The sequence below is a fragment of the Plecotus auritus genome, assembly GCF_963455305.1.
Source record: "Plecotus auritus genome assembly, chromosome: 4".
In the NCBI taxonomy this organism is placed as follows: Eukaryota; Metazoa; Chordata; class Mammalia; order Chiroptera; family Vespertilionidae; genus Plecotus; species Plecotus auritus.
Genome location: NC_137775.1, coordinates 95,063,193 through 95,086,465, shown reverse-complemented (window position 1 = coordinate 95,086,465; position 23,273 = coordinate 95,063,193). Strand labels below are relative to the sequence as shown.

The 23,273-nt window shown below is 44.8% G+C and overlaps 1 protein-coding gene across 1 annotated transcript in view; it reads right to left on the bottom strand.

Moving 5' to 3' along the window:
• Positions 1-16,797: 16,797 nt before the first annotated feature.
• The window catches only part of GLO1 (glyoxalase I), a 33,408-nt gene continuing 26,932 nt past the window's right edge, over positions 16,798-23,273 (bottom strand). Inside the window, exon 6 of the mRNA XM_080666993.1 lies at positions 16,798-19,308. Within this exon, the coding sequence (XP_080523119.1) occupies positions 19,220-19,308 (89 nt within the window). The 3' untranslated portion in view covers positions 16,798-19,219. The remainder of the gene's footprint in view (positions 19,309-23,273) is intronic.

Sequence of the window (23,273 nt, the reverse complement as noted above, 5' to 3'; positions counted from 1 at the left end):
TGGCTTTTTGTGAATAATGCTGCTACAAACACTGGTGTACAAATACCAGTTTTAGTCTCTGCTTTCAATTATTTTGGGTATTTACTGTGTTATATGGTCTCTCCCCAGGAATTTTTCTTGGCAGAAGGAAGCTGCCTTACTCAAGATAGATTCCCTGGCCCTAACCGGTTTGGCTCAGTGGATAAAGCATCAGCCTGTGGACTGAAGGGTTCCAGGTTCGATTCCAGTCAAGGGCATGTACCTTGGTTGCAGGCACATCCCCAATAGGGGGTGTGCAGGAGGCAGCTGATTGATGTTTCCCTCTCATCAATGTTTCTAACTCTCTATCCCTATCCCTTTCTGTAAAAAAATCAATAAAATATATTTTAAAAGAAGATAGATTCCCTCTTTGGGGGCATGTACATCAAATGACTGGTCATTGTAGGGGTACAAAGGCCAGGCCTGGCCCCCTGGCCTCAACCCGTGACCTTTCTAAGAGACCACCTCAGCTTCAGAGCTCCTTGTGGAACTGGCGGAGGCCTCTATTGCCACTGCATTGGTTAAACCTGTCCTCCTGCCTGATTGCGATTTTTCACTCCCTTAGAGGCATGGCTCCTGAAAGTGTTATGCCCAGATTTCGTGATCCCCAAAGACCACCAGGGAGCCGAGTCCAATGCAAAAGCAAAGAGCCTTTAATCGAGCTAGCTCGAGCTCAGTCACACACACACACACACACACACACACACACACACACCGGTGCAGTGGCGAGGTGGAGAGAGAGAGCGCCCCAGTCCCAAATGCGCTGATTTATAGGGGGCCTGGGAGAGGTAGGAGGGGTGAGGTAGTGTGGCCTCCGCTGATTGGTCGGGGTCAGGTTGCACATGGGGGCAGGGCACAGCTTACTTTCCTCTTGCATTTCTATTGGCTAATTCAAAAGTGTGGGTTGGGCTCCTGGAGAGGTTCTAGGGCGGGAACCTGACTCCACGAGGTGGAGGACATGGAACAAAAGGAACATGGAGTCCGTCTCTCCCCGCCCTTTCATTCCCCCCTTGTCTTGAAACGTACAGGCCCAATCATGGGTCGGTTTGTATTTCTACTGAACAACATTCCTGGGTCACGAGGGTACACCATCCCAAATTCCCTGCACTGATAAAATCGGAGTCCCCAAGTCTTCCCGGATCACAGATGGGTCTGCTGACCAGATGTGAGTGTGATGGACCCGGATTGTGACGTCGTCTACCTTGAGAGCGGTGGGGGTCGTCAGCACCACGACATAGGGACCCTTCCAACGTGGCTCAAAGGTCTCCTGGCGGTGTCTCTTGACATAGACCCAGTCCCCGGGCTTATGCTGATGAGGAGTCGGGGCTGGGCCAGTCTCGTAGATAGCGTGGAGTTGCAGCCAAATGTCCTCGTGCGCCCTCTGGAGCCCTCTCAAGGAAAGAAACAGTTCTTGACTTTCAAATTCTGTAAGAAATTCGGCTTTAAGGTTAGGGATAATAGGGGGTGGCCGGCCAAAGATGATCTCATAAGGAGTAAAACCCAGGGTGTAGGGGGAGTTCCTAACCCGGTAAAGGGCATATGGAAGGAGAGCCACCCAGTCCCCGCCAGTCTCCATGGTCAATTTGGTAAGGGTCTCCTTTAGAGTTCTATTCATCCTTTCTACTTGCCCTGAGCTTTGGAGCCTATAAGCACAATGCAATTTCCAATTTGCCCCAATGGCCTTGGCCACTGCCTGCGTTACCTGCGAGACAAAAGCTGGTCCATTGTCTGACCCTATCTCAGTGGGAAAACCGTACCTGGGCCAAGATGTCTTCCAGCAGCTTCTTAGCTACCATCTGAGCTGTTTCATGCTTAGTTGGGTATGCTTCTACCCATCCGGAGAAGGTATCTACAAATACTAAAAGATATTTATAGCCATACTTTCCTGGTTTAACCTCAGTGAAGTCGACCTCCCATTGTGCCCCAGGCTTGGTTCCTCGAAGCCTGGTTCCTTTTTCACTCGGCCTGATTCTCGCATTTGTGAGTTGACAGGTCTTGCAAGCAGATACAACCTGCTCTATTTTAACGTCCTGCTGGTGGATCTTAATTCTGGCGTGTCGGATTAAGTCCTTTAATTTACGTGCCCCCAGGTGAGTGGACCAGTGCATGTGTTTTATCATGGAGACTCCAAGCTGGTCCGGCAGTATGAGCTCCCCTTGTGGTGTATACCACCACCCCTTCTCCTCCTTTGCTTGGGGAAGCTTCTTAATGCGCTGTAACTCCTCCAGGGAATATCCTGGATGAACTGGCAGAACTGGGTCTCCTGGGTCTGGGAGCTGTAAGGCCATGGTGGGGATCGGAGAAATGGCTACTGCCTTGGCCGCCTGGTCAGCCCTGCGGTTTCCTCTTGCCACTGGGTCGTCAGCCTTCTGGTGTCCTTGGCAGTGTATGATGGCCAGTTTGGCAGGGAGCCATAAGGCTGAGAGTAAGTCGAGTATCTCCTGTTTATTCTTTATAGTCCGCCCCTCTGCTGTTAGTAGCCCTCTCTCTTGGTAGATTGCCCCATGAACATGAGTGGTGGCGAATGCATACCGGCTGTCTGTGTAGATGTTGAGCCGCTTTCCAGCTCCCAGCGTCAGGGCCTTGGTGAGGGCCACAAGCTCTGCTCTCTGGGCTGACGTCCCGGAGGCAGAGCCTCTGCCCATACAGTGTCCGTTTCAGTGTCTACAGCTGCACCCGCATACCTGCTCCCATCCCGTACGAAGCTGCTTCCATCCGTGAACCAGGTGACGTCTGCATCTGGAAGGGGCTGGTCGGTCAGGTCCTTCCGGAGCCCATTCACTTGCTCTAGGATTCCCAGGTCCTCGTGCAGGGCCTCGTCGAAGATGGTGGGCGAGTTCTTGAACCCGAGGCAACCGAGTCCACGTCAGTTGTCCGCTGTAGCCCTCTATTGGAGAGGCTTTTTGGTGAAGCCGGTACTCATCCTCCAGCCTTATGGTCAGGACCTGAATTGGGTGGCCCTTGCCTTCAGTAACCTGAGGCCCCCCTTGTCTGAAAGTTATCTGAGCTCCAATCTTAGTGAGCAAGTCTCGTCCTAACAGTGGGTAGGGGCATTCCGGAATTACCATAAAAGAGTGGGATACCCGGCCCGTCCCTAAATCCACCATTCTTCGGGTAGTCCATGAATACTGGCTCATACCAGTTGCTCCTTGTACCCAAGACTTATTTGTTAATTTTCCTTGAGGCGTACAGAGGACCGAGTGTTGCGCTCCGGTGTCGACAAGGAAGTCAATGGAGGTCCCCTCCACTCTAAGAGTTACCCTGGGCTCGGGGAGGGGGTCCAAACCCCGACTCCCCTAATCACTCAGTTCATCTAGCTCCAGGACCTTCACTCGATCCACTTCGCCTCCCTTTTCGCTGGCCCTTTTCGGACACTTGTTTCCAGTGCCCTATCTCCCTACAGTAAGCACACTGATCTTTCTGCAGCTTCCGCCTCCCGCCCCGGGCGGTCCCCTTACTGTCCTCCTGGTTGCCGGCGAGTAGGCGGAGATGGCGGTTCCGTTCCTCGGAAGAGTCCGCGGTGGTGGCGAGCAGGATCTTAGCTAGGTCTCGGGTTTGTTTGCTGCTTGCAGCTGCCACAGCGTGAGCCTGCCTTTCTTCCAGGGGCTCCCTGTTATTATACACCTTCTCGGCTACCTCCAGTAGGTTCCTTTAAACTCTTCTCCCCCAACCTATCTACTTTTTGCAGTTTCTTTTTAATATCCCCAGCCAATTGGTTTACAAAGCTTATGATCACAGCTGCCTTGTTTTCTGGAGCTTCTGGATTCATGGGGGTGTAGGTGCGGTATGCCTCCATGATCCATTCTAAAAAGACAGCTGGAGACTCATCCCTTTCCTGAGGAACATTCCCTACCTTGGCCAAATTAGTTGGCTTTCTAGCAGCCATTTGGAGACCCCCCCATTAGAGTCTGGCGGTAGACCCGGAGCCTCTCCTTACCTTCTGCCGTGTTGAAATCCCATTCAGGCCTAGTTAAGGGAAAAGAGACATCTATCTGGACCGGGTTGGTGGTTGGGTTCCCGTCCACGCCTGGAACCACTTTCCGGGCCTCATTGAGGATTCTTTCCCTCTCCTCAGTTGTGAACAGGACCTGTAAAAGCTGTTGGCAGTCATTCCATGTGGGCTGGTGGGTGAAAAGGACAGAATCTAACAGATTAATAAGCCCTGCTGGCTTCTCAGAGAACTTAGGATTCTGAGCCTTCCAGTTGTAAAGGTCACTAGTGGCAAAAGGCCAATAGTGATGGAGTTGATTGCCATCCGCATCTGGGGGCCCCGCGGCTCGTAAAGGTAGGGTTTTAATAGTGGAGTTGGGGGCTGTGACAGACAGTTCCCTCTGAGCCCTTTGTCTAGTAAGAGGCGGGCTTCCCACCGGAACCGCAGCCGTTCCCGGAACTCCGCCCCCAGACGCTCCAGGAACTCCGCTCCCCGTGGCGTCCACTTCCCTTTGCGTGGGAGTATCGCCCCCCTGTGGACTCCTAGGGGGCTGATATGAGGGAGGAAAGATTAGTTCCTCTTCAGTTCCCCCCTGAAAGACAGGGTAGAGGGGAGCTGATGGCGGGGTGAGGGCCTTCTTCTTCTTCACCTTCTCCATTTCCTGCAAAGCAAGTATGGGTTTTAGCTCCAGGGGGCGCGGGGACAGAAAGGGCTTAAGCCAGGAGGGTGGATCTTCCATGAGGTCCTGCCAAGTAATAATGTAAGGGAGTTGATCAGGATGTCCCTTCTTGGGCTGAGAGACGATGTCCCTCACCTGGTGGATGGTGGGGAGGTCGAAGGTCCCCTCCGGCGGCCACCCGACACTAAAAGTCGGCCACTCCCTAGAACAAAAAGTTTGCCACTGGCCCTTCCGGACCTCTACACTGAGTTTGCTAGCTCTTCCCTTAACCTCTTTGAAATGATCAACCATAATGCTTAATGGAGTGGTTTGAGTCTGTCCCATGATGTCCGTCAAGAGAGTCCACAAAACAAAACAGAAAAACACAGACACAGACAAAGGGCCCTTGAGATAAGCTTTCCAATGCGAGTCCGTTGGAACAAAACTGACAAAACCGAAAGTGCGGACGACGGCCTCACGCCGATCAGTGGGAGCGACCCACCTCATTCCAGAGGTTTGAGGGGAATACACGTCCCTCCTGAAGGAGGATCGGGACGTCTCCCGATTCCTCCCGCCCGTGGTCCTCCGGTGCATCCACCTAGACCGCTTCGGGCACTGCCAGAGATTCAGAAATGAGCTCACACAAAAGAGACAAGGAACAGACAGACACCTACCGTGGCCAGTCAGACTCTCCGGACCGGGGGTCCCTTGAGGTTCTTTGGGGATCCAGGACGAGCCCCCAAATGTTATGCCCAGATTTCGTGATCCCCAAAGACCACCAGGGAGCCGAGTCCGATGCAAAAGCAAAGAGCCTTTAATCGAGCTAGCTCGAGCTCAGTCCCACACACACACACCGGTGCAGCGGCGAGGTGGAGAGAGAGAGAGCGTGCCCCAGTCCCCAAATGCGCTGATTTATAGGGAGCCTGGGAGAGGTAGGAGGGGTGAGGTAGTGTGGCCTCCGCTGATTGGTCAGGGTCAGGTTGCACATGGGGGCAGGGCACAGCTTACTTTCCTCTTGCATTTCTATTGGCTAATTCAAAAGTGTGGGTTGGGCTCTTGGAGAGGTTCTAGGGCGGGAACCTGACTCCACGAGGTGGAGGACATGGAACAAAAGGAACATGGAGTCCGTCTCTCCCCGCCCTTTCAAAAGCAATTCCAATTAAACCACCTGTACGTCAGCCTCTCTTTCTGAGCCTGTTCCCTGAGCACCTACCTACAACATTAGCCTCTACCTATGGCTTTGCAGTGCTAACTTTCTCATAAATCTAGTATCCATTACCTGAGGATCTGTTTCTGGACTTGCTATTCTTTCCCTTTGATCTATATGTCTATCATTATATCAATACCTCACTGTCTTAGTTATTGTAGCATTATAGTAAGTCTTGACATCTGGTAGAAAAAGCTATCCAAGTTTGCTTTATCACTTTATGCATGTCTGCTTGGTCCTTTGCATTTTTATATACATTTTAGAATCAGCTTGCCAAATTCCATAAAAATCCTTCTGTGAGTTTGGCTGGGATTTCATTGAATATAAAGGTCAATTTAGAGATAATTTATTTCTGGTTATTGATTCTTCTAATTTGTAAACATGGTATATCCCTTCATTTATTTGTTTTTAAATTTGTCATTAAAATTTTATTGTTCTAGTTTATAGAGGTCTTACAAATCTTATTAGGTTTATTCCTAGGTACTTGATGTTTTAGATGCTATTTTAAATAAAGTCATTTAAAAATGTATGTATATTGATTTTTGTATATTGAGTTTCTATCCAGCTATCTTGCTAAATTCAGATTTCTTTATTAAATCCTCACTCTCTGGTCTCCAGTCCATTTACAAGTCATATTCCTGCAGATCTTACTGAACAAGGAAAGCAGGTGAAAACAAAATGCTGGGGACCTGGGGGAACATGTCCTCAATGGAACCGGGTTTGCATGTAGTACACCAGGAGGAACAAACAAGTGTAGAGGAAAATGGCCAGGAGTGTTTCAGAGCTCTGAAGAAATGTGAAGAGGAGGGACTATCAGAAACAGACAAGTCATTTATGTCACTTGGAAAGAAGGTTGGGACTAGCCAAGAGACATGTGGTAATGGTGGTGGTGGGGCTGTAAGTGAAAGGTTAAGGGATGTCGGAAGGGCTGCAGAACAGATAGATGTCACAGTGGTTTTGTAGAATTAAACGTGCAAATCCATGGAGAGTGCTGACACTTAGGGCACTGAGTGTGGTCCCTGACCAGCGGCATCAGCAGCATCTGGGAACTTGTTAGAAAGGCAGATTCCAGAGCCTACGTCAGGCCAACTGAATCAGAATTCTGGGGGTGACAAGCCTTCCATGTGATTCTGATACGTGCCAAATTATGAAAACCACCAATTTTGGAGTGGACTCTTCAAACTAGTTCAGATGCTGTAATTGCCACTAGTAGCCCAGAATGGGGTAATTAGTATTGCGTCTATACCGATTTTACTCTTGCCGACATTTTGCTTTACCCTGTGCTCCAGTTGTTTTGTGCAATTTGCCTCTTTGGACTCTAATGTTCTCCTACAGGATCTGTCTCACACTCCCAGCCTCTTGTTCTATGAGAACACTTAATATGATTGTGTGCTCCTAGTCATGCTCAGCACACTCCTCTATCATAATAATGGGATATATATCCTTTTTCCCATTGTTCATGTGGCATATTTTGAAATATTAATTTTCTTCCTGCATTTCTGTAACCCATGGCCTTTCCCCATTCAGGCAGCTGCAACATAGGCTTAGGGATGTTAAAAAGAAAAAAGGCCTTTGACTTTTAAAAATGGAAACCTTCATGCTTTGTGTTGAGGGAGTCAGGAGGGCGAGCTCCACCACCTGGTGAGTCCCTGTGAAGCAAATGCCAATAGGATGGTTCATCTGTGGAAGATCAGATGCTCTACCTTCCTCTGCACCTGTGGGTTAAATAAAGGGAAATCACAGTTCTGAAATATGGGAGTCTGGAGCTCTAGAAGGCAAGGGTCCCTGTATTTGGCTTCCCGGGTCTCTTCCCGGGTGGGACCCCTGGAAGTCGGCAAGATCCCTGGGAAGAACTGGCTGTGAGAGAAGTCTACTAGATAGGACCATATACAAACCTCAGGGTTAGCTTCCCATGGTCTCACGTGATGCCAGAGCAGCAGAATGATCCAGTGCTCCCTAGGTAAGTGTGGTGCAGAAGTCTTAGCCCCAAAGATTTCCCTGCAGGCTAACATAGCATGGAAATAGATGAATGAAGCAGCAAGGGAGGTGCCAAACCTGAAGTAGCCTCAACAGTGAGAATGAATGATGGTCTAAGCTACACAGATTTACAACAGAGGACTATTTAGGGTACTTGACATTTTAGCAAATGCCAATAGGATGGTTCACCTGTGGAAGATCAAATGCCCATCTTCCTCCAACCTTCTAGAGCAGGGGTGGGCAAACTTTTTTTTTTTTTTTTTTTTTTTTTTTTATAATGACCTGTTGAGCTCTAGCAGCAAATTAGAGCCAACATGAGCACCTGATATTACAACTTCAAATTCAGTGCTCTTTTTTTTTTTTTAAATATATTTTATTGATCTTTTACAGAGAGAAAGGGAGAAAGATAGAGAGTTAGAAACATCGATGGGAGAGAAGCATCGATCAGCTGCCTTCTGCACGCTCCCTACTGGGGATGTGCCCGCAACCAAGGTACATGCCCTTGACCAGAATCGAACCCGGGACCCTTCAGTCCGAAGGCCGACGCTTTATCCACTGAGCCAAACCGGTTAGGGCATGGGTGGGCAAACTTTTTGACTCGAGGGCCACAATGGGTTTTTAAACTGGACCGGAGGACCGGAACAAAAGCATGGATGGAGTGTTTGTGTGAACTAATATAAATTCAAAGTAAACATCATTACATAAAAGGGTACGGTCTTTTTTTTTATTTCAATAGTTTTATTCATTTCAAACATTTTAACAAGAAGAATGTAAACACTAATTATTATAATTTGAAACTTCAAAAAATGGAGGAATCATAGCACAATAACATACCTTATATTGAAGATGGCAAAGGCAAAATAAAATTGCCTAACAAAGGAAAGGTACAAAAGCCTTTCAAATTAAACTTAAATATAATAAAATAATTTAAAACTAAAACAAATAGAAAAGAACAAAATGTGTAAACAGTAAATTAAACATTTTCTTTAGTGCAACTTCCAAATTATGCCCGGGACGTAGATGTAGATGGTAATGTAGAATGGGTTGAAAGGTTTTTGGTCTTTAAAACATCAACTTCAGGAGCTGCGGCCCTGTTTCCCGACGTTGCCATGTTAACACTGCTGCTGGTGAAGGAGCGGAGGGGAGAGCAAGAGAACCCTCCACTCTTTTGGCTCCGCGTGCCGGATAGAACAGCCGAACGGGCCGGATCCGGCCCATGGGCCGTAGTTTGCCACGGCTGTTCTAGAGTCTCTAGGAACTTAAGACTTTACCTCAGAGAAATGCCTCAGGAAAGATCCTGAATTTACTGAGATTGTTTCCACCTACCCCCTCAGGAAATGGGGGCTTTAATTATGTGCAATTAGAAATTCCACTTCTTACACCCTGAGTTTGTGGGTTAGATACATATCCTTTATGTTCATTACCACAAATGAGTGTCTTACTATTTTTATAATGGAGGGTGAAAATAATTCCTATTTTTGAATACACTTCTCTGATATTAGTGGCTCTAAAAAGGAGCCTGTACAACAGTGCTTTTTTATTCACACCGATCCCCTGGGGATCCTTTGAAAGTAAAGATTCTGATTCAGTATGTCTGCAGTGAAGCCTGTAAGTCTTAACTTTTAACTAGCATCAGGTGATGTGATGCTGCTAGTACAGAGACCATCCTGGGAATAGCAAGGCTGTTTCAAATACTGGTACGTGACTGTGCTACAACTAGAGGCCCAGTGCATGAAAATTCATGCACTCGTGGGGGGGAGGGGCGGTGTCCCTCAGGCTGGCCTGTCCCCTCTCACAGTCCGGGAGCTCTCAGGGGCAGGAGGCGACCTGGTGATCAGGGTCACCTCTGCTGCTGCCACTGACGGAAGCACAAGCCTCGGCTGGCCCTGAGCCTTGGACTGGCCCTGGGCGGCTGGGTAGCCACCATCCGAGGCTTGCCTGCACTTCGGGCCGGCCTTGGGCGGCTGGGTGGCTGAGGGGACTGGGCGCTGCCATCTTGTGGCTGTGGGCACTGCCATCTTTTAGGGCATGACAGTAAATTAGCATATTCCCTCCTTATTGGCTGTATACTGCTTTTTTCAATTAATATCTCATGAGCAACACAACCAAGATGGTGGCGTAGGTAAACACCTGAACTTGCTGCTGCGCACAACCACATCAAAACTACAACTAAAAGACAAAATGAATATCATCCAGAACCACGGGAAGGCTGGCTGAATAGTAATTCTACAACTAGAAGGAAAGAGAAAAGCGCATTGAGTCCGGTAAGAGGAGTGGAGGTGTGGAGGTATGGAGGCGCGTGCCAAAGGGGCTGGCAACTGGGTACGCTGTTGTCTTTTTCAATTGGGAGGGAGATACAAGCTCTCGACTGCTCTAAACTGCAGTTCCGGGTGAGACTCTGGGGGACCCAGACACATATGGGGAGAAACTGGACTGTCTGGCATCAGGCCGGAACGCGAGGGCGGCTTTCTCTGAGGTGCTTGCAGCGATCATTGTTCCTGCACGGTGCCATAGGACACTAAGACATGGGGGCCTCTTAGGGGCAGGGATGATGGGCAGCCATTGCTGTTTGCTCTGCCCTGGTGATTCCCTGAGACCCCACCCCACCCAATTTACAACCCCACCTAAGCTGTGCACAAAGGCTTTTGCATATGAATGGTCTGGCCTTTTGCAATCTAAAACCTAACAAACTGCAGCTGGGTCAGAGAGCCCCAGAGCCTCCAAAAGAAGGCCCAAGGCTTGACAGCAGTTTGCATTGCTTCACAGCTGGGCCTCATCTGGGCACCTCCAAAACCCAAACAAAGAGGAGGAATTTGCAGATCTCTCTGTAGCTCTTGCTGGGTGGCCTCAGGCAGAGGCTAAATTTGCACCTCCTTGGAGATCCAAGAGCCAGTGTACCCAGTGGTCAGAGTGAGACCATCCAGATTACAACTCTTCACATCCATAAGAAACATACTCAGGGGGCAGACTCAGTGAGCGCCAAAGCCCCACTGAAGCAAGTCCTGCCCCATAAGGGTGTCTCCAGCACAGCAGTCCTACCATTGTAGACACAACTGATCCTCATAGCCAATTGGCCTGGAGGTCAATTCCTCCCAGTGATACCAACAGCAATCAAGGCTTAACTATAATAAGACTGTGCACACAGCCCACAAAGGGGTGCACCAAGAGTGTCCACCTCAGGTAATTGGGGAGGCTGAGCCACTGGGCCCTATAGGACACCTAGCACACAAAGCCACTCTATCAACACAGGGAAGCAGCCAAAATGCAGAGATAAAGAAACAGGTCACAAATAAAAGAATGGAGGAAAGCAAACTACTAGATATAGAGTTCAAAACCACAGTTATAAGGTTACTCAAGAATCTTCTAGAAACCTCCGAGAAATATAGTGAGACCCTGAAGGATATGAAAAAGGACCAATTAGAAATTAAGCATACACTGACTGAAATAAAGAATAATATACAGAGATCCAACAGCAGATGAGAGGATCCCAAGAATCAAGTCAAAGATTTGAAATATGAAGAAGCAAAAAATACCCAACCGGAAAAGCAAAAAGAAAAAAGAATCCAAAAATGTGAAGATAGTGTAAGGAGCCTCTGGGACAACTTCAAGCGTACCAACATCAGAATTATGGGGGTGCCAGAAGAAGAGAGAGAGCAAGATATTGAAAACCTATTTGAAGAAATAATGACAGAAAACTTCCCCTACCTGGTGAAAGAAATAGACTTACAAGTCCAGGAAGCACAGAGAACCCCAAACAAGAATAATCCAAAGAGGACCACACCAAGACACATCATAATTAAAATGCCAAGGGCAGAAGACAAAGAGAGAATATTAAAAGCAGCAAGAGAAAAACAGTTAGTTACCTACAAGGGAGTACCCATATGACTGCTGATTTCTCAACAGAAACTATGCAAGCCAGAAGGGAGTGGCAAGAAATATTCAAAGTGATGAATAGCAAGAACCTACAACCAAGATTACTCTACCCAGCAAAGCTGTTATTCAGAATGGAAGGTCAGATAAAGAGCTTCACAGATAAGAAAAAGTTAAAGGAGCTCATCACCACCAAACCAGTATTATATGAAATGCTGAAGGGTATTCTTTAAGAAGAGGAAGAAGAAAAAGGTAAAGATAAAAATTATGAACAACAAAGTAACAAATACATATCTATCAAAAAATGAATCTAAAAATCAAGTGAATAAAAAATCTGAACAGAATAAACTGGTGAAAATAATAGAATCAGGGACATAGAAAGGGAGTGGACTGACAATTCTCGGGGGGAAGGAGGTGTGGGGAGTGTGGGGGGTGCGGGAAGAGTCTGGACAAAAATCGTACACTTATGGACAAGGACAGTGGAGGGGGGGTTAGGTCAGGGGGTGGGGTGGGAACCAAGTGGAGGGGAACTATAGGGGGAAAAAAGAGGAACAACTATAATAATCTGAACAATAAAGATTTAAAAAAAAATTTTTAAGAGCATTTATTTATCCACATCTTATTTTTAAATCCCACCAAAGAATGTTTTTATTTATTTCAGAGTGAGAAAGGAAGGGGCAGGGGAGAAGAGAGAAACATGGATTCAAGAAAGAAACATCAACAGGTTTCCTCTCATATGTGCCCCAACTGGGGACTGAACCCACAATCCAGGTATGTGACCTGACCTGAAATCGAACTTGAGAGAGGCCTTTTGGTATATGGGATGACACTCCAACGAACTGAGCCACACTGGCCAGGCCTCCACATCTTTAAATATTCTTTGAGAATACAATTTCCTGGTGTAAAAATAGATAATATTCTACCATATGTGGGTGTTAGAATAGTTAATTTCCCCATTTTTATACATTTGTTTCTAATTTTTTTATATTCTGAATAATGATGGACACAACAAATTGGATATAATTTTAAAACTAAAATCTGATTATTTCCTAGGAAATAGAATTCTCAGAAAATAACAATAGTACCAGATAAAAGGATGAATATTTTAAAATCTGTAATGACTTTTGAAACATATTGTAAAATCAGTGTATCAATAGTTAGGATAATGTTTATAAAAGTGCCTATTTCATTACTTGTACAGCAGTCATAGATACTGACATTTGAAAAATCTTCTCTAATCATTCTAATATCAATGACTCAAATTGATGCATTAAAAATATCCTATAATCTTTGCTAATATTGATAGGACTCAAATTGATGCATTTTCTTTTTAAAAAAATATTTTATTGATTTTTTATAGAGAGGAAGGGAGAGGGAGAGAGTTAGAAACATCGATGAGAGAGAAACATCAATCAGCTGCCTCCTGCACACCCCTACTGGGGATGTGCCCGCAACCGAGGTACATGCCCTTGACTGGAATCGAATCTGGGACCCTTGAGTCCGCAGTCCGACGCTCTATCCACTGAGCCAAACCGGTTAGGGCTCAAATTGATGCATTTTCAGTAAAAATTATTTTAACCAGTTTCCACTTCACTAATGATTGGATGAACCTGGCTCATCATTTCTCGGTAAAGAGCCGATGTCCCGGCAGGCTAACTGTACCTAGCTGTCCACTCTCCAGGACACCTGTGCATTTCCACTTCCCTAATGAGCTGTGTGCTTATCAAGTCAGTTGTTTCCATTACCAACATGTTCAAGCCAGTTATCCTCATAATTATAAGTACATAATTTAATGAAATAAAATAAGTTTATGTAAAAGGCAAATTGAACATTCTAGAGGATTGCAAATAGCTAAAATAAAGACTGCTGAACTAGTGGCAAACAAAAATATGTAAGAAGGAAAGCATAAAACTGTGGATTCTGAACTCAGATTCCTTTGTAAATGCTTTAATTTCACACTCTATAGAAACTAGAATTGGGCATCTTAGACCAGACCAGTGATTCTCAACAGGGCAGTACTGACCCCTAGAGGTTGTTTCAGAAACTTGTGGGGGCATTTTTGGTTAGGTTTCAATACTGGTCTTTAGTGGACGAGGGGCAGAGATGTGAGGTTTCCTGTAACGATCCGAAAAACTTTGTGAAGTCGCAGTGAGTATTCATTTAGGTATAAAGCCATTTCCCCCAAGGAGGAGCAGAACTTCCCACACCTTAAGTGTGGGCTTCACATACCATTTCCTTCCAAAGAGCACAGTATGGAAGTGGGGTGGGTGGGTGGGTGGAGAATAACGTTACCGTGGACACAAGCCTGACAACAGCACTGCAGCCAGGTGATCAGGGTTAATGCCAGTGACACATCATGTTGACAGTGTGTGCCTTTGAGGGGATGAGAAGGGCCCTTTACCTCTTGTCTTCCTCCTGGAAACCCATAGCTCGTTTGATCATGAGAAAATTTTCAGAAAATTCCAACTGAGAAACACTCTATGAAGTATCTGACTAGGACTCAGAACTATCAGTTACCAAAAACAAGGTAAGTCTGAAAAAAAAATCACATTCTAAAGGAGCCTAAGCAGACATGAAGACTAATGTAATGTAGGATCCTGTAACAGAAAAAGTAGGTAAAAACGAAAAATCTGAATAAAGTATAGACTTCTTACCTAATAAAAGAAACATGCAAATTAACCATCACTCCGCTACACCCACAGCCAATCAGAGTGAGTATGCAAATTAACCCAACGAAGATGGAGGTTAATTTGCATATGCAGGCATGGAGTGCAGTGAAGCCTGCTATGAGGGGAAGGGGGGCAGTGGAGGGAGCTACTGTAGTGGTACTTCAGACAGAAGCGAGGACTTGTGGCTCCAGGGCAGCCCAGGAGCGGGGACTTGCTGGTTCCCGGGCAGCTGGGAGTGAAGCCAGGGGAAGGAAGGCCTATTCTTGCACGAATACGTGCAATGGGCCTCTAGTCAGTTAATAATAACATATCAGTACCGGTTCATTAGTGGTGACAAATGTACCATACTAATCTCTTAAAAATAAGGAAATCTGGGTATGGGGTATATGGGATCACCTCTGTACTATTTCTGCAACATTTCTACAAATCTAAAACTATTCTACATATTTTTTAAAAATTGTAAAATACAAATTTGCAACTAGCAGACAAGTCCTAGAGATCTAATGCACAGCATAGTGAATCGTCAACAACACTGTTATGAACTTCAAACTTGTAGACACTAGCTCCTCACTATTCCATCACAGGAAAGAAATGACAATTACGTGACGTGATAGAGATGATAGCTAATGCTATGGTGGTCATCATTTTGCAATCTATAGGTGTATCAAATCAACACATTGCATACCTTAAACTTACATGATAATGTATGTTAATTATATTTCAATTTTAAGAAACTGTAAAGCCTGACTTTTATTATCTGAGCCTGTAACTTCTATTTTACTTATTTGTACATATAAAGCATTAATATTCACCAGGGACAAAACTATCCTATAAAAAGGAATATTATTCTTTTATTCAAAATTTCAGCAAGAATTGATCACCATTTTGGAAAACGTTTCCAACAGTAGTATTATTCATGGTTTTTAACCAGTAAAACACAGCTGTTATCAATATACATTTAAAGTTGTAACATTATAGCTCTTCTTGAATCATGAATTCAGTCTTTATCTGAAAATATCAGTGTTACAGTACTCTATTAAATAGTTTTACTTCTTCCATACTTGAGTATAAGCACCTGATTAACTCACTGTTTTCTAGTATATTAGTATCTGATTGTTTACTTATTGAAACATTTCATTAGAAATTGATTCCATTTATCCTTTATAATAAAGGCATTGGATTGACCCTTTTTAAAACTGTGTATATAGGGAAGTTACATATAAATTTCATTTTAGGATAGTGGGTGTGATGGATGTTGTAAATGTTCCAATGTTATAACAAAAAGGGTCTGCTAAGTCTGAGAACCACGATTGTGGACTAAGCTCTTTTAAGGCAGGAAGTATCTTATTATTTCTTACTGTGCTCTGTACCAACTAGGTCCTCAATATTTAATTTCACCATTGCAGTTTCTTTGTATGCCTACTCAGAAGCCATTATTTGCTCCTCCATTCTGGCCATCTCAATTTTAACCCAGTGTCTGCCCTCATACAGGAAACTTAGGTAAACATAATCCATTTCAGTCAGTGGTTCATTCACTGCCAGTGATTAGAGCCAGGCAAATGACCCAGTTCTGATGAGATCTGAGGAATTCTGTGGAGGAACAAAAGGTTATTTTCACTGTTGCTTTATACATGACACCTGCAATCACGGTAGGTATTTTTTTTAAGTCCTCACCCAGGATATTTTTCCATTGATTCTTAGATCGAGTGGAGTGAGAGGGAGAGACAGAGAGGGAGAAGTATCAATGACACATTGATTGGTTGCCTCCCACATGATCTCCGACCAGGGCCAGGGACTGAGCCTACAACCAAGGTACATGCCCTTGACTGGAATAAGCCCAGGACCTTTCAGTCCACAGGCCAACACTCTATTCACTGAGCCAAACCGGCTAGGGCCATGGTAGGCATCTTTGGTCACAAGTATTTTTAGCCCAAAAAGAAACCACTGAAAGTCTGGGAAAGATGGAAAGAAATGGAGGTTCTTGGTATCTCTGAACCCTCTATAAACCCATTCTAGAACTGCAGAAGTGCTTGTTACATTTGGTAAAGTTGGGTCTCTTTGCAAGCAACATGCATCCTTATTTATTTATTTTTTTAAAATATATTTTATTGATTTTTTACAGGGAGGAAGGGAGAGAGATAGTTAGAAACATCGATGAGAGAGAAACATCTATCAGCTGCCTCCTGTACACTCCCCACCGGGGATGTGCCCGCAACCAAGGTACATGCCCTTGACCGGAATCGAACCTGGGACACTTCAGTCCACAGGCCGACGCTCTATCCACTGAGCCAAACCGGCTAGGGCAACATGCATCCTTATTGATATGACCCTCTTCACAAGCAGCTGTGCTACTAAGAAATATTTATGTACACTGTGTGAAATCCTGGTCAGAATGCTATGGAGGGAAGCCGTAAGGGACCCTCTCAGCCATCAGCTCCTAATTCAAAACACCTGTGGAAAACATCTTCCATTATTTTAAATTTTATTGGGGTGACATTAGTCTACATGAACATATAGGTTACATGTGTGGGTTACTAATTTACAAAATCTGTATATAGGACCATGTGCCCACCACCCAAAGTCAAATCTTCTCCTGTCACCCCATATTAGGACCCCTTCCTTCCCCCTCACTCTGGCAATCACCACATGGCTGTTTGTGTACATAAGTTTCCGTTTTATATTCCACATATGAGTTAAACCATATAGTTCTTAGACACAATGGAATACTACATGGCCATAAGGAAAACTTCTTGAGGTCAACCTCTCCCTTTCATATCACCACTTCTCAGATAGGTTAATTTGGAAGTGAACTGTCCTAATTGCTAGCAAAGCCTGGTAATACAATAGATATTTTTTCAATGCATATAAGGATGAGTTTAAGGAATAAGCAAGGGCTATCTTTTGACAAGTTTTTCTTAGCAAGTACAGAAGGCTTTTCTGTGAAAATAAGGTTTAAACGACTAAATTTATGAATAATAACGCGCCCATTTGATGTTATACCCAACATGTGAAACTAGTCTTCATTGGTTCCCACAACTCACCTTTTGATATGTGGCCATTCTTCTTTATACTTTTTTCTCCTTCAACCCTTTATTCCTTCCTTACTTCCCTCTTCCCACCTTTCCCAGGCCTCATTATCCATAGGAACTATCTGCTTTGCAGGATATACAGAATTACATCTATTCCCAGTTCAGAACAAGCCTGCAAGCCCCTTCACATCCTTGCACTACTCCCTGAGGGCAGCCTTTTTCTTCTTTTAAGAAAGAACATGCTGGAGAGTTTACAAATTAAACACAGTCTTATTTAAATGCTTATTTTATTTGTCTATAAGTATTGCCATTTGTTTGAGTTGCTCACATAAATCCATTCCATCCAAAGAGGAAATGTCAAATGCTTCTAGCAGTGTAAGCACAGTTGGCATGGCCTACCCAAAGATCTTCCACCACAGTCTACAGAAAACCTAAATGTAGTTCAACAAATTGGATGCTCTTATTCTCTGGGCCTGAAGAGATTTTTTAAAAATCAGTTTGATTTTTTAAAATCCATCAAATGTCAATCATGGCAGAGAAGACCACTGAGCTGATTTCTAATACCTAAGTTATCACTGGTCATAACTTATCCTAAATGACTACCGGCATCTGAAAGACCTTAGTGTAGGGCTCTTCACAAGTAACACAAGCACCACTCACATAAGAACAACGGGGCATCCCCAGAGCAGTTGAGAGCTACAGACTTCCTCCACTGCTCCCTCCCCCTCACCACGGTTCTCAGGCCAAGAGAGGATAATGATAAGACACTGAAGGTTTTACAACAGGAGGCTAGTGGGGGACGTCCTGTGAGTTGCTCATTTATGAGGTATATCTCAATGCTAAAAATAATGATGAAATTTTGAGTACTAATGCCTATTTGTATTGCCTTCCATTAGTTAGTTATTTTACATGTCTAGCCTGTGTTCTTTCTCACAGGATAGTTGGGAGGATTAAACAAGATAAAGCATGTTGACCGCCTAATCTGGTGTTTGCAAACCCAGGAAAAATATTCCCACCCTTCTCCCCACCCCCAAAATAAAAAGGTTAGTCCTTGAATTTCGAAAGCACTTTACACATAAGAAGAAATTAGTCTTTCTGTCAGCATCCTCATCATCATGATTCTGAATTTCTCCCAAGAGTGCCTTCCCTCTTGTAAAATAAACACTTTATACTATTTCAAGTGCACATAAAGCTGTTTTTGTTCAGTGCTCTTTACTTTCCACTGTGAAACGTTATTTCTGAGGACTGAAACCCCAGAAGGAAACATGTTAAATGTGTTTTGGGTTTTTTTAAATATATTTTATTGATTTTTTACAGAGAGGGAGAGGGATAGAGAGCTAGAAACATCGATGAGAGAGAAACATCGATCAGCTGCCTCCTGCACACCTCCCACTGGGGATGTGCCCGCAACCAAGGTACATGCCCTTGACCGGAATCAAACGCGGGACCCCCCAGTCCGCAGGCCGATGCTCTATCCACTGAGCCAAACTGGTTTCGGCTAAATGTGTTTTTTTAAAATGATGATTCAAAGGCGGACTTGTAGAGAGGTCATATTAGGAGGGAGAAGGCAAATGCAGCCTCTGAAGGGAACTGTTCTAATCATTACCTAGAAAACTAATGTTATACAACCCCATTCAAGGACACAAGGCAAAGCACTGTTTAAAACTAGAGGGACTGATCAGGTCGGTGTAAAGCACAGCTAAAATAGGGAGGGAAATGCACTTAAGAATAATTTGAATTGAGACAATGCACCATCAGTCCTCGATGCTTCTGTTATCTGAATATATCCAAGTTCCCTGTCTCTCTTTTTTAATTCCCACAGTATCTTTATGGAAATCTCAAAGCGGTATTCTCACAGACCTAAATAATAGTTATCATTTTGTTAGGATTCAAAATTTCAATCCAGTAGCCATCAGGATCTTGAATAAATGCCAGGCCTTTCATTTTACCTGTAAAATGAAATTATTTTCATTATTAAAAAGACTTAAAAAAGACTGAAAAACTTTTAAAAGATTTTTGTTACTTCAAATTTAATTTGCATTCTTTATAGTATTAATTTTCAAAAATTCTGTTGTCATTGTTGCCCAAATTCATGTTTTTTGGAATGACTAATATTCTATCTTCTACACATAGCTGGGAACATACTGTAATGAAATAAACTGTGGGACTGGATACATCTTTTAGGTAACAGGTGAGTCCCACCTCTTTACAATATCACTTCATGCTACCAGTTGAGTTATTACAGAAATTGTCTTATTTTAATAGATACATATTGATTTCAGAGAGGAAGGGAGAGAGATAGAAACATCAATGATGAGAGAATCATTGATAGGCTGACTCCTGCACGCCCCCTACTGGGGGAGGGGGAGGATCGAACCTGCAACCCGGGAATGTGCCCTTGGCCGGAGTAGAACCTGGGACCCTTTAGTTCAGAGGCTGACACTCTGCCAAACTGGCTAGGGCAGAAATGGTCTTATTTTAGAGAAAGAAGAAAATAAGGAGGATCTCAAGGGAGCAGGGGGCATGGCTCACCCACAGCCAAAAGACCCAGATGCTTGAATCATACAACCCTGTGAAGACTATTCTGGGTAACCCAAGGTCTGCTGATCCGGTTCTTTCTCACAGGAATTCATAACTGGGATTGAAAGGCTAGTAGGTCTAGCAAGTAGAGCTGTTGGCTTAAATGGAACAATGTGACCTCGGAAATTTATGGGAGTAAGATGCTGAATTAGTTGACTCCTATCTCTAGTTCCTTTCCCCAACATCACCCCAGAGGAACATAGCAAGTAGGGGAAAAAAGTAAGAACCCCTTGGGTGATGGTTGTGGAGAGGAACTGGAATGAGGTAGGGTGACTGTTTTAACTGGTCTATGTGGAAGGGGGTACTTTTGGCCTGGACTATGATGGTAGCCCATCACACCTGTGGAAGAATAAACAGAAAGAGTTTTGTTAATTTGATTCTTGCTCCTCCCAGTGGCTGGGGCATCAGCACCACCCCCCCACTAGGGGGAGGGAAGAGGGTGAGGGTTTATGGTACTGGTTCAGATGTCCTCAGGAGTAAATAATGGCACCGCACACAGAAGCCTGAGAAAAACACGTGGGAACAGACTGATCCCCTCCAGCCTTCACTTTCCACACAACCAGGCTTAGGGGGTGACAATCTCAGGAATGTCTCCTAGTAATACAGCTAATATTAGTCCTGGAGGGACAAAGCAGGAAGATCTAACCAAGAGACTTGTTCTGTGGAATGTGAGGTGTTTAACTGTCATTTTCAGTGCCTAGGGATTTCTGCCCAGCCCAGCTTCCTGTCACTGGGTTGTAAAGACTGAATCTGGCTTTCCCCTCATTCACATTGCCTGGTGGGCTGGGATAGCTAATATTTGCAATAAAAAATATTCCGTCTGAGACCGAAATAATAAGAATTTGAGGAACATAATCATAAAATAAACAATGGATTATAGGTTCAAAAAGAAGAACAAATATTAGACCAATGGACCAAGAACAATTAAAACATGTAAAAGTGATAAGGAATATGAAATATAAGCAATATGAAACAAGAACAAGAAAAGTTAAAGGGCCCAGCTCGGAGAAACCAAGATGGCGGCATAGGTAAGCACCTAAACTGCTGCCACGCACAACAATTTCAAAACTACAACTAAAAGACAGAATGGACACCATCCAGAACCACAGGAAAGCTGGCTGAGTGAAAATTCTACAACTAGAAGGAAAGAGAAAAGCTCACAGAGAATTGGAGGTACAGCAAAGGGTCTTTGTGCGCGCAGAGAGGAAGGGTGGCTGAGAGCCTGGCTGACTTTCTCTGGCGGAAGAAGGAAGGAAGCCCCCGACCGCACTAAACCCCAGTCCTGGGTGAAACCCCGTGGACCCAGGCTCATACAGGGGGCGTCTGGACTGTCAGGTAGAGAGAAAGGCACCCGGAGACTCGGAGACCCGGGGGAGCCCCAGCAGGCAGGGGTCTGGAGACGCGCGCACCAGTGTGCACAAAGGCTGCGGAGGTTGCCACAGGCTTTCCCTAGTGGAAGGGAGTCAGAGGCTCCTGACTGCACTGAGCCCCAGTTCTGACTGCACTGAACCCCAGTTCCAGGCGAGCCCCTGGGGACCCACGCTCTTGTGGGGGGAATCTGGACTCTTGGGCGGAGACTCGGGAGCCGGGGAAGGCAGAGGTCTAAAGGCGCGCGCGCGCACAAGGGCAAGGCTGACTGGAAGCAAAGGTTGTTTGCTCCACCCTGAGACTCCACCCCATCCAAACTGAGCACAGAGGCTATTGCAACTTGGCAAGTCTAATCCTATAAGGCTGTCTCCAACACCGAACTTCTCCCAGCGTAGACACAGCTGATCCTTACAGCCAACTGGCCTGGAGGTCAATTCCTCCCAGTGATACCAACAACAATCAAGACTTAACTACAACAAGGCTATACACACAGTCCACAAAGAGGTGCACCAAGAGTGTCCACCTCAGGTTAACTGGGAAGGCCGACCCACTGGGCCACATAGGAAACATAGCACACAAATCTACCCTACAAACTCAGGGAAGCAGTGAAAATGCGGCGTCAAAGAATCAGATCACAAACGAAAGAAATGGAGGAAAACAAACGACTGGATATAGAATTCAAAACCACGGTTATAAGACTTTTCAAGAATATCCTAGAAAAGGCCGATAAATATAACAAGACCCTTGAAGATATGAAAAAGGACCAACTAGAAATTAAACATACACTGACTGAAATAAAAAATATTATACAGAGACCCAACAACAGACTAGAGGAACACAAAAATCAAGTTAAAGAATTGAAATACAAAGAAGCAAAAAACACTCAACCGGAAAAGCAAAAAGAAAAAAAAATCCAAGAAGTTGAAGATAGTGTAAGAAGCCTCTGGGACAACTTCAAGCGTACCAACATCAGAATTATGGGGGTGCCAGAAGAAGAGAGAGAGCAAGATACTAAAAACCTATTTGAAGAAATAATGACCGAAAACTTCCCCTACCTGGTGAAAGAAATAGACTTATAAGTCCAGGAAGCGCACAGTACCCCAAACAAAAGGAATCCAAAGAGGACCACACCAAGACACATCATAATTAAAATGCCAAGAGCAAAAGACAAAGAGAGAATATTAAAAGCAGCAAGAGAAAAACAGTTAATTACCAACAAGGGAGCACCCATACGATTGTCAGCTGATTTCTCAACAGAAACTATGCAGGCCAGAAGGGAGTGGCAAGAAATTTTCAAAGTGATGAATAGCAAGAACCTACAACCAAGATTACTCTACCCAGCAAAGCTATCATTCAGAATTGAAGGTCAGATAAAGAGCTTCACAGATAAGAAAAAGCTAAAGGAGTTCTTCACCACCAAACCAGTATTATATGAAATGCTGAAAGGTATTCTTAAAGAAGAGGAAGAAGAAAAAAGTAAAGATAAAAATTATGAACAACAAATACATATCTATCAACAAGCGAACCTAAAAATCAAGTGAATTAAAAACCTGAGGAACAGAATAATCTGGGAGAAACCAAGATGGCGGCATAGGTAAACACCTAAACTGCTGCCTCGCACAACAATTTCAAAACTACAACTAAAAGATAGAACGGACACCATCCAGAACCACAGGAAAGCTGGCTGAGTGAAAATTCTACAACTAGAAGGAAAGAGAAAAGCTCACAGAGAATTGCAGGTACGGCAAAGGGGCTTTGTGCGCGCAGAGAGGAAGGGCGGCTGAGAGCCTGGCTGACTTTCTCTGGCGGAAGGGGGAAGGAAGCCTCCGACCACACTGAACCCCAGTTCTGACTGCACTGAACCCCAGTTCCGGGCGAACCCCTGGGGACCCACACTCTTACGGGGGGAGTCTGGACTCTCGGGCGGAGACTCGAGCTGGGAAAGGCAGAAGTCTGAAGGCGCACG